Source organism: Molothrus ater, chromosome 10, assembly GCF_012460135.2.
Source record: "Molothrus ater isolate BHLD 08-10-18 breed brown headed cowbird chromosome 10, BPBGC_Mater_1.1, whole genome shotgun sequence".
Taxonomy (NCBI): Eukaryota; Metazoa; Chordata; class Aves; order Passeriformes; family Icteridae; genus Molothrus; species Molothrus ater.
This window is the reverse complement of record NC_050487.2, coordinates 24,670,229-24,685,630: the sequence shown is the minus strand read 5'-3', so window position 1 is coordinate 24,685,630 and position 15,402 is coordinate 24,670,229. Positions and strand designations below refer to the sequence as shown.

The 15,402-nt window shown below is 51.8% G+C and overlaps 2 protein-coding genes across 2 annotated transcripts in view; one reads left to right on the top strand and one right to left on the bottom strand.

The window, feature by feature from the left end:
• Positions 1-9,590, top strand: part of KCNAB1 (potassium voltage-gated channel subfamily A regulatory beta subunit 1) — a 45,344-nt gene extending 35,754 nt beyond the window's left edge. The window contains exons 9-14 of the mRNA XM_036388821.2: positions 3,432-3,517; positions 5,125-5,245; positions 5,690-5,784; positions 6,651-6,771; positions 7,588-7,676; positions 8,214-9,590. Coding sequence (XP_036244714.1) covers positions 3,432-3,517; positions 5,125-5,245; positions 5,690-5,784; positions 6,651-6,771; positions 7,588-7,676; positions 8,214-8,303 — 602 coding nt within the window. The 3' untranslated portion in view covers positions 8,304-9,590. The remainder of the gene's footprint in view (positions 1-3,431; positions 3,518-5,124; positions 5,246-5,689; positions 5,785-6,650; positions 6,772-7,587; positions 7,677-8,213) is intronic.
• A 2,290-nt stretch (positions 9,591-11,880) lies between these two features.
• On the bottom strand, positions 11,881-15,386 carry SSR3 (signal sequence receptor subunit 3). The gene is made up of 5 exons (XM_036389131.2): positions 15,172-15,386; positions 14,067-14,193; positions 13,528-13,626; positions 12,904-13,035; positions 11,881-12,272 (listed from the first exon to the last, which is right to left on the bottom strand). The coding sequence occupies exons 1-5, from the start codon at positions 15,308-15,310 to the stop codon at positions 12,206-12,208; spliced, it is 564 nt and encodes a 187-aa protein (XP_036245024.1). The 5' UTR covers positions 15,311-15,386; the 3' UTR covers positions 11,881-12,205.
• Between the last annotated feature and the right edge of the window lie 16 nt (positions 15,387-15,402).

Here is a 15,402-nt window from a genome sequence, read left to right as displayed (position 1 = left end):
CCATGGCAGGTGGCACAGGAGCTGCGGTGGATGATCCATGGGAATCAAACAGGGCTGGAGCTCCGTGTCAGGAGTGCTGGCACTTTGCTGGATGTGGGGCTGTGCCACCCAGGGTGGGTCAGGGACCAGCCTGGGGTTTCAGGAGCTTCCCCAGGAGCTGCTGAGGTCAGGGCAGACTCTGTGTTGTGTCTGGGAGGGAGCTGTGCCCTCTGTGCTCGCTCTGCTGTCTCTGAGCAGCGTGGAGGGGCTCCCCTGCCCAGGGCACAGCTGCTCCCACACCCCAGCGCCAGCCCTGGCACCAGGCACAGGCCCTGGCACTGGCTGAGGCTTGAGCAGGGTGAAAAAAGGGACATTTCTCTTATGAATGGCACGCTGGAGATACTTCCCATCTTCTTCCTGCCTTTTTTATGGCTCACCCACTAAGGCACTTCCATCCCAGAGCATCTGCTGGGCCATCTGTCAGTGCTGCTTGCTGAGCCACTCCATCCTGCTCAGCACCACACACGCCTCAGCTTCTCCCACAGGGAGCCATGCAAGGCGCCTTGGAGCTCATCCCACTCCCTGCCACTGTCCCAGGCTGCTCCAAGGCCTGTCCAGCCTGGCCTGGGCTCTGCCAGGGGTGGGGCAGCCCCTCCTGAAGGAGGAGGTGACCTTGAATTGTTCCCTACTCGTGGCAGCACCTCTGGGTCAGGCTGGAGCAGCCAGCACGGTGTGAGCAGGGGGGCACAGCCAAACCAAACCAAAACCTGAATGTCCTGTTTGTTTTCCCTGCCTGCTGCTTCTCCAGATCCTTCTGTGAGACCAGCCAGAGCAGATCCCTCTGCCCAGGCTCTGCTCCTGCCCTGGGGAAGGAGCAGATGAGCATCCATGGGGATTTCTGTGCTGGCACTCACTTGGGCCTCAGGGCACCTGGCAAAGCTGCTTAACCTAACCCCCAAATGTATTTCATGTTCTTAAAGGTCTCTGAGCAAATTAAAATAGTAAAAGCAGGGGGTGTTGGAGGCAGGGAGCAGCTGGAGGGGAGCACCTTGGGCAGCTCATGGCACGGGGGTCTGGCTGTGCCCCCTGTGCCCCAGGCCCAGGCTGGGGCTGAGGGCTGCCCACCCTCCCTGGGGCTGGCTCAGCTGTGTGTGAGTTCCCTGCCACCCTCTGCCAGCCCTGTCCCTGCTCAGGGCATGGCCGGTGGCATGGCTCCGTCCTCTCCACAACTCCTGTGTGCTCTGTTCCTTGGGATGAAGATCTCGCCCCACAGTGGGCAGGCAGGGCTTGTCCTTCATCCCAAGGGGCTCCTCCAGCAGGGGAGAGGAGCGTCCCTGGTGTGTCCCCAGTGTCACAGAGCCAGGTGCCCACGCGTGCCCAGCAGCCACACAGGGAGGGAAGGTGGCAAGGTTCCTACCAGGGAACTTTATCCTACCCCAGAGTTATTATTGTTATGGTGCCAGGGGCTGGTGTTGGGATTTGAAGCATTGATTTATCTTAAAAAAAAAAACAATTCCTGTTCTTGAGTGCTGCCATTTGGGCATCCAGCTGGCAGGACAAGAGATGTGGGCCTGTGCCCTTCCCAAATCCCATTGCTGTCCCCTGGCTCTCTCAACAAGGAGATGTATGTGTATAAATATATTTATATACAGTTTCTGAGTTGACTTAGGAGTTTTTTTGAAAGGAGTAGAGGCTGGAGAAGTGAAAACAACCCCAGGCTGAGATGTGTAAGAGGCGTGTGACGAAATGTTTTCCAAAACTCTGAAATGGTGGCAGGGCAAAAATAGAAAACTAAACCCAGGGAGAAGCTGCTGAGGAGGGAGGGAGGGAGGAAGGGAAGGATCACTTACAGGCTTAGGCTGATGGTGGTAGGAAATGAAAAACAAATTTTAATTAAATATTCAGATGGAGCAGCTTGCAATTGCTCATAATTGAATTCTGGAGCCCTGGTCAGGTGGAAGGTGTCCCTGCTCACAGCAAGGGTTGGAAGAAGAAGATCTTTAAGGTCCTTTACCAGGACCTTAGAATCAACCAGTCTTTGATTCTATATTTACACTTCACTGAAATGAATTGGTGTTTTTCAGGAAGACCTGGAAGTTTCCTTTACACGTCAGTGCTGGCTTTAACGCCCTCTGGGGTTTTTATTTCTTTCCCTCATTGCCTCGGATAAAGCGGGTTTGTGTTTGGGTCTGAGGCAGGTCTGTGTGTCAGAGCAGCCCTGTGGGTTATGCCTGGAGCCTGCAGGAGGGTCCCAGCAGTGCCCAGGCTGGCACTGGAGCTGCTCTGTGCCAGGCTCCTGCTCCCCTGCCATAAGCAGGGTGAGAGGGCAGAGCCCTGGTGGGCTCGGGGCAGCAGTGCCTGCAGCCCTCACCTTGCCCCTCATCCTCAGGGTGCTCTGGGCACTGCAGGCTCCAGGGCAGCCCCTCAGAGGGGTTTGGGTGCTCAGAGCTGCTGGGGTGGGTGCAGTGCCCACTGACCATGGGGTGCCACAGGCAGCAGCTGCTTTCTGTCACTTCCCATGTGAGCTCAGCTCATTTCCCCATTCTGTGGGCAGTGGTCGTGTCCCTGCTGCAGCCCTGTCAGAAACAGAGTTTGTCACCACAGCCAGGGCAGGGCTTGGCTGCTCATGGGGACTGTGACACAGGGCAGGGATGGAGATGGGATATTGGGAATTCCCCTGGGAGATGGGGAAATCCCTGGCACAGGTGCCCAGAGCAGCTGGGGCTGCCCCTGGATCCCTGGCAGTGCCCAAGGCCAGGCTGGACAGGGCCTGGAGCAGCCTGGGACAGTGGGAGGTGTCCCTGCCCAGGACAGGGTGGCACTGGGTGAGTTTTAACATCCCTTCCAACCCAACCCAGTCTGGGATTCCTTTAAACTCAAGTTCTCGAGGGTTTTTTCACCCCCCAGGCAGGCAGGGAGGTCTGAGGGGTGAAATTCAAGATCCTGTCCTGGTGTGTGTGGCCTTGGAAGCTTCCACATCCCAGAGAGCAGCAATGGGGACCAGGGCACTGCTGTGGTGCAGAGGTGACACCTGAGGGTGACAGGGCCCTCGGTGGAGTCAGGTTCAATCAGCCATTCTTGCAGCTTTGTCCCTGGTAAAGAGAGGCAGACCCAGATATGTGCTTTCAGGAAGCAAATTTAAAAAAAAGAAAAAGGAATTTATTTTGAAGTTTATTTTTCCACTGTGCTGCCCTCTTGTGTTCCGTTTAGGAGGAGATGTCCTCCTAAGGCCGTGGAAGGCAGGAGCCAGGTGGGAAAAGCAGTTTTTACCCAGCTGCAGGGTCAGTGTCTCGATGTTTGCACTGAAAATGCTTTTCCAGCCACCCCTGGGCAGGAGAGCAGAGCAGGAGTGTGCTCAGGACTGTCAGTGTGGGGTGTTTGGGAGTGGGCTTGGTGGAAATGTGGCCTCTGGGCCCTTCTCACACTCCTTTTTGTGCTTTGCTCTCCTTCAGAAATCGTGCGGGCGATGACACATGTGATCAACCAGGGCATGGCCATGTACTGGGGCACGTCCCGCTGGAGCGCCATGGAGATCATGGTGAGGGTCATGGTGGGGCCATGGAGATCATGGTGAGGGTCATGGTGGGCCATGGAGATCATGGTGAGGGTCATGGTGGGCCATGGAGATCATGGTGAGGGTCATGGTGGGCCATGGAGATCATGGTGAGGGTCATGGTGGGCCGTGGAGATCATGGTGAGGGTCATGCTGGGGCCATGGAGATCATGGTGAGGGGTCTGGGGGCCATAGAGATCATGGTGAGGGTCATGCTGGGGCCATGGAGATCATGGTGAGGGGTCTGGGGGCCATAGAGATCATGGTGAGGGTCATGGTGGGGCCATGGAGATCATGGTGAGGGTCATGGTGGGGCCATGGAGATCATGGTGAGGGTCATGGTGGGGCCATGGAGATCATGGTGAGGGGCCTGGGGGCCATAGAGATCATGGTGAGGGTCATGGTGGGGCCATGGAGATCATGGTGAGGGGCCTGGGGGCCATGGAGATCATGGTGAGGGTCATGGTGGGGCCATGGAGATCATGGTGAGGGGCCTGGGGGCCATAGAGATCATGGTGAGGGTCATGGTGGGGCCATGGAGATCATGGTGAGGGGCCTGGGGGCCATGGAGATCATGGTGAGGGTCATGGTGGGGCCATGGAGATCATGGTGAGGGTCATGGTGGGGCCATGGAGATCATGGTGAGGGGCCTGGGGGCCATAGAGATCATGGTGAGGGTCATGGTGGGGCCATGGAGATCATGGTGAGGGGTCTGGGGGCCATGGAGATCATGGTGAGGGTCATGGTGGGGCCGTGGAGATCATGGTGAGGGTCATGGTGGGCCATGGAGATCATGGTGAGGGGCCTGGGGGCCATAGAGATCATGGTGAGGGTCATGGTGGGGCCATGGAGATCATGGTGAGGGGTCTGGGGGCCATGGAGATCATGGTGAGGGTCATGGTGGGGCCGTGGAGATCATGGTGAGGGTCATGGTGGGGCCATGGAGATCATGGTGAGGGGCCTGGGGGCCATAGAGATCATGGTGAGGGTCATGGTGGGGCCATGGAGATCATGGTGAGGGGCCTGGGGGCCATAGAGATCATGGTGAGGGTCATGGTGGGCCATGGAGATCATGGTGAGGAGCCTGCCTGGGGGTCATGGTGAGGAGCTTGGGGGTCATGGTGGGCCATGGAGATCATGGTGAGGCGTGTGGAGGTCATGGAGGAGCATGGAGGTGATGGTGAGGGCCACAGAGGTCATGGCATGGTAACCCGGGGCACACTGGGTTCCTCTCCATCCAGGCTTTCCACCTCAAGTAATTTAAAAGGCTGTCCCAGAATGAGCCCAGTGCTAATTAGGAGAAGATGGGCTGACGTGTGGGGGTTTGGGTGGTTTGTTTGGGTTTGTGTCACTTTGGTTTGACTGAAGGCAAGCCCTTCAGTTTGATATCACCCATGGCAGGGGGTGGAATGAGATGGGCTCTAATGTCCCAAACCAGGCTGTGAGTCCAGGAGATGCCAGCATTGCAGCATCCTTCTGGTGCCACTTGCCCTGGCCTTGGCCATCTCCTGTACCCTCCTAGAACATGGCCTGGCGTGTCCTGCAGACGTTTCCATTTTCTGAAGGGTTTTCTCCCTGGTTGCCCTCTGCAGGAAGCCTACTCTGTGGCCAGGCAGTTCAACATGATCCCCCCCGTGTGTGAGCAGGCCGAGTACCATCTGTTCCAGAGGGAGAAGGTGGAGGTGCAGCTGCCAGAGCTCTACCACAAAATCGGTGAGGCTGAGCCTGCTGGGCCTTCTGGCTGGGGCATTCCCAGAGAGAAATGGAGGGCAAGATGGCCAGGGCCTGCAGGTGGGACCTGTGACAAAGCCAAGTCTCTATCTTATAGTGACCCAAAAGAAAAACCAGCTTACTGTGCCTCTGATGGATTGCTTAATATTATCTGTTAATAACTAAAGTACGTTAATGAACATATTAAGTATTAATTGGCTTGGCTGCTCCTTGCCCTCTGAGATTCATGTGGTTCATTAAGTGAAATAAATCCTTCAGGGCATCAGCAGCACATCAGCAGGGTCAGCTGAGCGTTGCTGCCCGTGGCAGCAGAAACAAGCAGCCACCAGTTTGCTCTTGCTTTAGGTTTTGAGTGGAAGCTGTATTTTTGCTACAGCTCTGATCTGTCCCACTCCCCTCAAAGCCCTTTTTCTGTTCTCTCTGCAGGGGTGGGAGCAATGACGTGGTCTCCCCTGGCCTGTGGGATCATCTCAGGGAAATATGGCAACGGGGTCCCTGAAAGCTCAAGGGCTTCACTCAAGGTATTTCTGGGGCACCTTTGAGTTGTGCTGCTTTTGTCAGGGCAGGAAAACAACAAAGGGGAAAGGGCTCCCTCGTGAGAAGGAGCGCTCTGCTTGCATGGATCAGCTTGGTTTCTCTGGCAACCACACTCCAAAGAGCAGCAGAATCTGGGTTAGAGCCAGCCCAGGCTCCCCACGCAGGGAGCTCAGGGGGCTTGGGGCAGGTCTGGGGGCTGCAGGGGGCTGCTGTCCCCACCCTGCCCTGTGGGACATCACCACGAGCCAGGGGCTCTGTGGGGCTCCAGGCTCCTCACTGATGTTAACCCTGGAATTTTAAGGTTGGAAAGGACCTCCAAGGTCACAGAGTCCAAGCCTGAATGGATGCAGCTGCTGCCACTTGCAGCCCCCTGAACCACGTAGGTCCAACAGGCTTGGACATCGTTTCCCTGGGTACCAGCCTGGGCCATGGGGGTGCTCAGCCCCCCAGGATGCCCCCAGAGACCCCCAGGCCAAGGACAAGCCCACTGAACACCCATGGGCTGCTGCCCTCTCTAACAGGTTTTGGGATTCTGGTGTCGCCACAACTAATTGTGGAATCTCCACAATTATCCTGATTTTATTCTTATTGAGAGTTATGGGATCCAAAAAGAAAACTGGGGAGATTCCAGGTTCTGTAGTGAGAATAAAGCCAGAGAGCTGAGGACAACAGGAGACATTCTGGTCCTGCCCTAATTGCTTTGGGTAGCCCAGCTTTGTGTTACTCAGCCCCACGACCTTCTGGGCTGGACCAAGTGCTGCTATTTATAGATTATAATTACAAATCGCCTTAAACTCCCCACTTTGGAGGCTGAAAGCTGACAGCCTGATGTGCTGTGATTGCCCTGCAGTGCTACCAGTGGCTGAAGGAGAAGATCATCAGCGAGGAGGGCAGGAAGCAGCAGGGGAAGCTGAAGGACCTGTCCCCCATCGCCGAGCGCCTGGGCTGCACACTGCCACAGCTGGCTGTTGGTGGGTGCCTCACAGCTGCCAAAGGCTAACACAGGAAATCTGCTCCCTTTCCACCGTGGTTTGGGCTGGGCCTGCAGCTGGAGATGTGTTTGTTGTTTAAAATGTGTCAAAAATTATTGATCCCGCAGGGGTTTGGGGTAGAAAGGAATTTAAAGCCCATTTTGTTCCAGCCCCTGCCATGGGGTTCCACTAGCTCAAGTTGCTCCAAAGCTGTCCAGCCTGGCCTGGGACACTCCCAGGGATGCAGGGGCAGCCACAGCTGCTCTGGGTAAGAATTAATTAAAACAGGATTGTTTCCAGCAGCAGCACCAGGCCGTGACTGACAGGGTCAGAGTGTCCTGGGCATCCCCAGGGGTCCCACCTCCCTGTTCCCCTGGATATCCCCCCCTCCATGAAGCCATCACCTTTATGGTGCTGGGCTGGCAGGCAAGATAATGCTGTTCTAATTGAGATCTGGGGTTTTTTTCTAATAATTCTCTCCATGCTGCTGAGAGCTGAGGCTGTAAAATACCACATGTCTGTCAGAAAGGTGATCCCTGGTTCAACATCCCTGCAGTGAGTCCTTGTGATGGGGAAAATCCAAACCCCACAGCCAGAGAAGTGCTGGGGCAGGGAGCAGGCTCAGGATCCTGGAAGATTTATGGGGTTTGATATTTGATCTGTGCATCTTCCTCTGGATAGTGCCAGAGGAGCAAAGCTGAGACAGAGAATGAGATTATTGCCAAGAAGAGACAGAGGCTCTGTCAAACACCAGGGACTGCAGCAAGGCCCTGTGAGCCCCCCTGTGTCCTGACCACCTTGTGCCTTTGTTCCCAGCATGGTGCCTGAGGAATGAGGGGGTGAGCTCTGTCCTCCTGGGATCCTCCAACCCCGAGCAGCTGATTGAGAACCTCGGAGCCATCCAGGTGAGTGCAGGGAGACACCCCAGACCTCAGCACCCCCCTTCTCTCAGCACAGGGTTCTGTCTCTCAGCTCCATTCATGCACCCTCATCAGGCCCATCCCTGCTGTCACCATGGCTTAGCACCTTTTGGGGCATTGCAGACATGTCCAGTGACAGCATCAGCAGCTGTCATGCACCTGAAAATGCGAGTGAGTCCAGGGCATGTTGTGACAGATTCTGTGCTGCCACATGTCACCTGCACCTTCCTTAATTATTCCCTGTTGTTTTTCCCCAGTCAGAGCTGCCTCTGCCTCTGCAGTCCTTGCCACCAGCTCGTGTCCCAGTGCAGCCGAGCAACATTCCACACACAAAGCTGAGAGGCTTTGCTGTGATTCTCTCACTGAGTAAAGATCCTCCAGAGGTTTTTCTTTTAAGGGAGAAAGTTATTAGATGAATGCTTAATATCTGTCACACAAAAAGCCCAGAGGAAATGTACTTTGATAAAATCTAGGTTTCATTTTGGAACTATCTCAATTAAGCATCGCTTTCTTCCACCCCAGGTCCTTCCAAAGATGACATCCCATATTGTAAATGAAATAGATAATATCCTGGGCAACAAGCCCTACAGCAAGAAGGACTACAGATCCTAATGCAATGCATGAATTTCCTGGACTGCATGGTTTAGAAGTGCTCTGTACTCCAGTACAGCCCTGAATTACTCTCATGAGAATCATTCAGCACTTGCTGCTCGGTGTCTACTGTCACTGGATCCTTCGAGATGTGTGCTCTTGCTACTACTCTGCAGTGAATTTAAAAGCACAGTTGATCTCTCTTCTAACCAGGAATAACCTTGTATTTTCTTACCTTCTTGACCGAGTTCATTAATTTTTACTTTACTCTTTGCACCTCATGCTTGTGCTGTGACAAACACTTGTAAAGCAAAAAAAAAAAAAAAAAGAAATAATTTATAACCTTCAGGTACTTGGTAATTAAAGAAGGATGTACAGATCTATTTTTTCAATGAAGAAAAGCCAGATACAACTTCAGGTTTTAATAAAACCATGTTTGGGAAATCTCAACTATAAAGTTTCTTCAGGTTAACAGATGGAAGGGGCAAGCTCAAACATTGCTTTTTTATGCTGAATATAAGCTCTAGGATTTCTTTGTAGTTGAATAAAGGCTGTGAGACAGAGAACTAGTTAGCAAGTAGATAGTTCAGCTCCTAATTTTACAGCTGTTCCAGCTGTGGAGTGCTCCTGGAGCAGTGCTAGGAAGCCCAAACACGCATGTCAGGTTACTGAGCACGACAGCTCTGCAAAGTTCTACTTCTCCATAAACCTTAAGACAAGAAAGCCATGATTAAATATTGGGTTTTGCATCTATAGAAACCTGCCTCTACTTCTGCCTGCTTGTAGACAGAGCTACTGCAAATTTCAATATTCAGGAGCTTTTAAGGATCTAGATACTCTAAATATATACAATATATAGCTGCTAAGAGCTGCAGGAACAATCAGGTATGTACTCCAAAAGGCTACACCTGCTTCCACTTGCTTTGGAACCGGGGATAAGTAAATGCAGACACATTTTAAACAGATTTTTGTGAGCATTTACAGGAGTTGACAGGAAGAATTTAGATCTGGATTTGCCCAGCTCAAGCCCACATTGTACCTTCCCAAGGATTTGCTCTGTACCATGCTCCTCTGATTGCAGTCTGTATTTCTCCCGTCCCTGCTGGGACTCAGCTCTGTACAGTATTTGTAGGACCCTTGTACTCCCCCCTGCTGCACTCACCTGGGCTAGGTGAGCAGCTCCCCACACCCGAGTGCTCTCCTCCTGTATTTGAAGCTGTGGTGTGTGTAAATGACTCCTGCTGTACATGAGAAATGCGGTCTGACTGGAATTCTGCTTGGACACAATAAAAGCATTTTGTGCATCTACCCTGAGAGCTGCAGACCCGTTACTGACACTGGAGCTGTTCTGGGCCAGCAGCAGGGCCTTCTGCTGAGGATGGGGGTGATGTTCCCCAGGGAATGTTCCAGCTGTGCCCAGAGAATGTTCCAGCTGTGCCCAGGAGGGACAGCAGGGAGCTGGGCTGGCCCCAAGGTGCTGCTGGCCCTCAGTCCCCAAGGAGCACAGCAGTCCCAGGTAAGGTCTGGCCTGTCCTGGCCTGACAGGGATGGATGAGATTCTGGAGTTCCTGGATCAGATGGGATTTTGGGAAGGAATTCCTCCCTGGGAGGGTGGGCAGGCCCTGGATCCCTGGCAGTGCCCAGAGCCGGGTTGGACATTGGGGTTGGACATTGGGGTTGGACATTGGGGTTGGAGCAGCCTGGGGCAGTGAGAGGTGTCCCTGCCGTGGCAGGGGTGGGGCTGGGTGGGATTTAAGCTCCTTTCTAAGCCATGTTCTGTGATCTGGCCTGGAAGGAGCCCAGTGCAGCTGTCCCCAGCCTCCCCAGGTGACACTGCCAGTCCCAGCCAGCTGGGGTGGAGCCCACCTTGCCCTGCCCTGGGAACATCCCCACTGCTGCATTACCACTAACTCCTGTTAATTTTTACAGAGCTTCAACCATTTCACAGTTAACAGCTTTATTAATTTAATATAATTATCCTCCCAGTAACAGACTAATTCCTTTTCCTCCCCCTGGAGGTATAATTTAATGTTCTCTCTTCCCCTTCTCATGTGCTTGGGAATCTAGTAATGTATTAAAACTAGATCAATTCCCAACTTTAATTGAGGAGATGGCATTGTCCCTTACAGGCTCTGAGGGCAATGTGGGGCTGAGCAGCAGCCCTGCTTCAGGTTAACCCTCAGCATTAGACTAGAGAAATATAATTTCAATGTTTTATAATGAATTTTTTATTTATCATTGCAGCTTGTAGTGGGGATTGCAAGGGAAAAACCAAACACTGCTTCTTAAAGAACAAAAAAACCCAAACTGATAAAGTGAACAAAAATCCAAATGCCAACCAAAAAAAAAGTCCCAAACTTTTCTGTGAAAGCTCAAGATTAGTTTTTTTTGCAGAATACATCCCACCCCACCCACCCACCTGCTTTTGTTTCAGGCTGTCAGTGCTCAATGTTCCCTCTCCAGGAAAATTGTGACATGCTAAGCTCCAGGCCTCAGCAACTGTCAATACCAAAAAAGCCTTAAGAGAAGATGAAAAGCTGGTAATAAAAGACTCAGTGAGCCGACAGTAATGGCAGAAGAAAGTGCTGCTTCCAAGCACTCTGCAGACAGCAGATTTCCTGGGGAATACACCTGCTAAAGCCCTGCCAGGAAAGTGAGTATAACATTGTCTGTTCAAGGCTTTCAGTTCAGCTCTGGGGGCTCTGAGAGCAACAGAGCAGAAACAGCAACATCAAAGTCCTGCTGCTCCCAGAGGAGCCAGCCTGGCTTTGAGCTGGGCTCTGGATTTTGGAGAGGGCTGTTAAAAATCTGCTCTATGTGAGCTAAATACTCAGCTAAAACCCAGCAATTATATCCCTTATAAGAAGGGAGGCCAAGGAAAGGGAAACTGGCCAAGGCAGGCAGCAAGTTTAGGGAATGTGTCCTTCCAGTGCTGAATAGTCAGGCAGAAGGGATAAAGAGAAATCCATGTATTTTGAGAGAAAACAGTTAATAAAGAGTATTAAACGAGCAAAAGTACTTGAATTTGTCAGAAATAGAGCCATTACTGTCTCCTGCTCATCACATTCTCTCCATTTTACTCTATTTTCCATTTAATCTTATTGAAGCCAAGATTAGCAGAGTAATTGTTACATTAAATCTGATTAAAAACTTTCTCTCTCTTCTCTCTTTAGGATCCCAAGTCTGTAATGGCAGGATCTGGAACTAGAATTCCATTAGTATCAGTAGAGTTTGGCATTTAAGTGAACAGCTGCTCCAGTGGTAGCCAGAAAATAAGGCACAGGATTGTCTGATAAACCCATTATGAAGAGCCAGCTAAAGCATTTTTCTTAAGCTGTGCAGGGAGACTGGCAGGGTTTTTTATTTATTTACAACTTTGAAGATTAATGGAAAAAAAAGTGCTTTCAAACCACTTCAAAAGTGTTTTCCTAGGAGATTCAGGTTTTGTCCTGACTCCATGTTACTCAGAAATGAGGAGTGCTTCCAAGGAATATATTAGCTTGTAGATGTCTCCTCTCTTCTGGAAGCAGAAAGAGTTGACAAACCTAGACATGAAAATCCCTGGTTTTTAAAAAATGAAGAGTGAAAATACAAGGAATCAAATGGCAAAAAAAGCTCCTTTTAATTACAACTTTTCAAGTTACAATGATAAATGGATTGTCCCCAGGGTGGAGCTGCAGAAAGAGGATGTCTGCTCACAGCTCACACACCCCACTCCCTCTCCTTGCTAAGTAAAAAAAAACTGAGTAACTCCAATATCAAATACCATGTAAAGATACCAAAAGTAAATACAATTCAACCATTTTGGATTCAAACCCTCCCCACGTTTTCCTCATGCTAAAAACCAAAAATATTCCTATTCCACCCTTAGCCATTTTCATGGCAGCTGAAGCCTCTCTCAGGAACTGCTGAGGGTTTTGTGTCTACTTGGATCCCGTGGACAGCAGAGCAATCAGTCCTGAGGAAGCACTGATAGAAAGGATGTAGTTTCTGTAGGGAACAGGTTAAGGAATTGTCAAGATCTTTCTTTGGTACACAACATTTGGTAGGAGTTTTATGAAAATGAAGGAATCAAAATGATCTTTCTCTGGAGTTTTAAAACTGGAATATTGCAAACACAGCTTCAGAACTCAAATTCAGAATTAAGGCATCCATAAGGTTCAGCCTTTTCTCTTACAAGTTTTATAAATACAGACCTTGAATTAGCTGCCCTGTTGGCAAAACTAATATCCTTCAGGAACAAAACATTTTACTTGTGAGCTACTGGAGCTGAAGCATCCTGTCAGGGAAGAGCTCCTGGCACCCAACACTGACACAGTGTCTGCAGGAAACTGAGCTGTGTCCTCACTCCAAAATTACAATGGAAATGGCAAAGCCAGGAGAATTCTTATACACTGTCCAAGCAATATGCTGAAAACATCTCATGTTTTAAGGGACTTTAAGTGGAAGACTTTAGTTTGGTAAACTCTTATTTTGTTTTCAACATTCTAACAGCTGCTGTACTAACCATGAGCTGCAGGTACCAAGAGAGGAATGCCACAGCCCACAGGACAACCACAGCCAGTGGTGACAGCTGACAGGAGCGGGGCTGTGGGGGTTCCAGGGTGGGGATAAAGGATACACAGTGGGGTTGAAGTTCTTCAGCACGAAAAAGGAAGCGATGATAACCAGCACCAGAAAGAGGGTGTTGTTGTAGAAGATGGAGAAAGTGGTTGCTTCATAGTCTGCAACTTCATTTTTCTTCCACAGAATCCTAGGAGCAAGTGGAGATAAAATTTCAGATATATTTAAATCAATGGATATCACAGAATCCTGGAATGGTTTGGGTTGGAGGGACCTTCAAGCTCATCCCACTCCACCCCTGCCATGGCAGGGACACCTCCCACTGTCCCAGGCTGCTCCCAGCCCTGTCCAGGCTGGCCTTGGGCACTGCCAGGGATGGGGATATCCTGGACACCCACATGACGAAGTGTGCAGTAGTTTTTCCAGAAGACACAGAGTTTGGCTCCCAAGCTCCCCTCCTGCACAGTCCCAGTGGGGATTCCCTCTAACACCGAGTGCATCTGAGACCCTCCCTTGACAACTCACCTCAAAAGCTGAACCACGAGCTACCCTGCAGCTGCTGCTTCCCAGAATACAGAAAAACAGTGCAAGCACAGTCCCTACTGCCCCACCCAGAGCCTCCAAGACATTTAAGGCACTCCTACAACAAGGGAGAGGAGGAGGAGGAGGACAGAGAGATCACCTTTCATCCTTTTCCTTGCGGGACATCTTCCTGTTGTCCGCCTCAGACAGCTTGCGAGTCACCTCCTTGGAAACAGCATCTTCTCTTTTCTGGGCTACTCTGTAAGTACCACCACTCGTGTCACACTTCAGACAGGAAAAAACCCCACAGCCCAGCCCTGGCATTACAGGAAGTTTTATGCACAGTGAAGAATACAACTTAGCCAAGATACCCGACAGTTTTGTCAAGGTGAAGAGATAAGAATTAGTAATATAATTCACATCTAATACCTAAAATAATTTATAATTTAAACATAATTTGTGGTGATACCCAGGGAGCACGATGGTGGATTTACTATTTCACCATACTCTTAACTGACAAGATTTGACTATAATTACAAGAGAACAAGAGAAACCAATTAGGAGATACTTCTAAAAATAAGTTTGGAAAATATGTTTTGGAGTAACATTTCAGGCATTCTCATTAATAAAAAACTACAGTAGTAAATGGCAGTTTTGTTCAATTATTAAATGATAAATTCAAAGAGGCACCAAACTTACTTGTGTTTGAGGACAAACTTGACGTTTTTATATGCAAAAGCCACGAGATAGGTACTGATGAGGGTCATGACGCTGTACAGGACTGCAGACTGAACAAGATCCATATGCCATATTCTCCAATAAAGCCCTTAAAAAAAAAAAAAGAACAACGATACTTGAAGCAGTTTCTCTCCAAGAAAAACGCCCCATACTGGAGACCCATAGAGGATCTGAGCTCTGTAATTCCACAGTCTCTGGCTGAGCAAAGCCAACTCCTCCAAAATCACTCGGGGCTCTTTCAACTGCATTGAAAGTACTTTGGAAGGGGGAAATGAGCTTTGCGCGTGGCTGGAAGGGGCTCTGTGAGAGCACGGCCGAGCCTGCGGGCAGCGCTGCTGCGGCGACACGTCAGTGATGCTGCCCTGCCGGCCGGAACCGGCACCGAACACGGAACCGGGAACCGATAGGGCTGGAACCGGGACCCGACACGGCTCGGAACCGGGAACCGACACGGCTGGAACCGGGACCCGACACGGCTCGGAACCGGGAACCGACACGGCTGGAACCGGGACCCGACACGGCTGGAACCGGGATCTGACAGGACTCAGAACCGGGATCTGACAGGACTGGAACCAGCACGCGACACGGCCGGAACTGAGACCCAACACGGCCGGAACCGGGATCCGATAGGGCCGGAACTTGGACCTGACACGGCTCGGAACCAGCACTCGACAGGGCTGGAACCGGGACCCGATACGGCCCGGAGCCAGGATCCGACACGGCCGGAGCTGGGATCCGATACGGCCCGGAGCCAGGATCCCACACGCTCAGAACCAGGACCCGACACTGCCCGGAGCCAGGATCCGCCGGGGCTCGCTCGGAGCAGAGGCCCCGGGATCTGCCGCGGGCAGCGGGACAGAGCCTGCGGTGGGCAGTGGGGAGCCCTGATCCCTCTCCTGAGCCTCTTGATCTCCTCTGGGGCTGCTGATCCCCCTCTTCCACGGTATTCTGCTCCCCCCAAGGTTGCTGATCTCCCTCTCCCAGGGTATTTTGCTCCCCCCATGGCTGCTGATCCCCCTCTCCCCTCAGCACCCCTCACGGCTGCCGCCCGCCCTCGCCCGCTCACAGATAGGGATGGCGGAGACGATGAAGGCGTTGCCGAAGAAGAGCGCGGAGGACTTGGCCGAGAGGTTGCGGCTGAAGTCCTGGAGCAGCAGATCCTCCTCGGACTGCTGCCGGCCGCCGGGGCCGCCCTTGGGAGCCATGGCGGGACAAGGCAGCGTCAGCGCGGCCGAGCGGCTCCGGGTCAGGCGCCACGGGGCGGGGCGGGCCCGGCGGGCCGGGAGCGCTTCCGGAG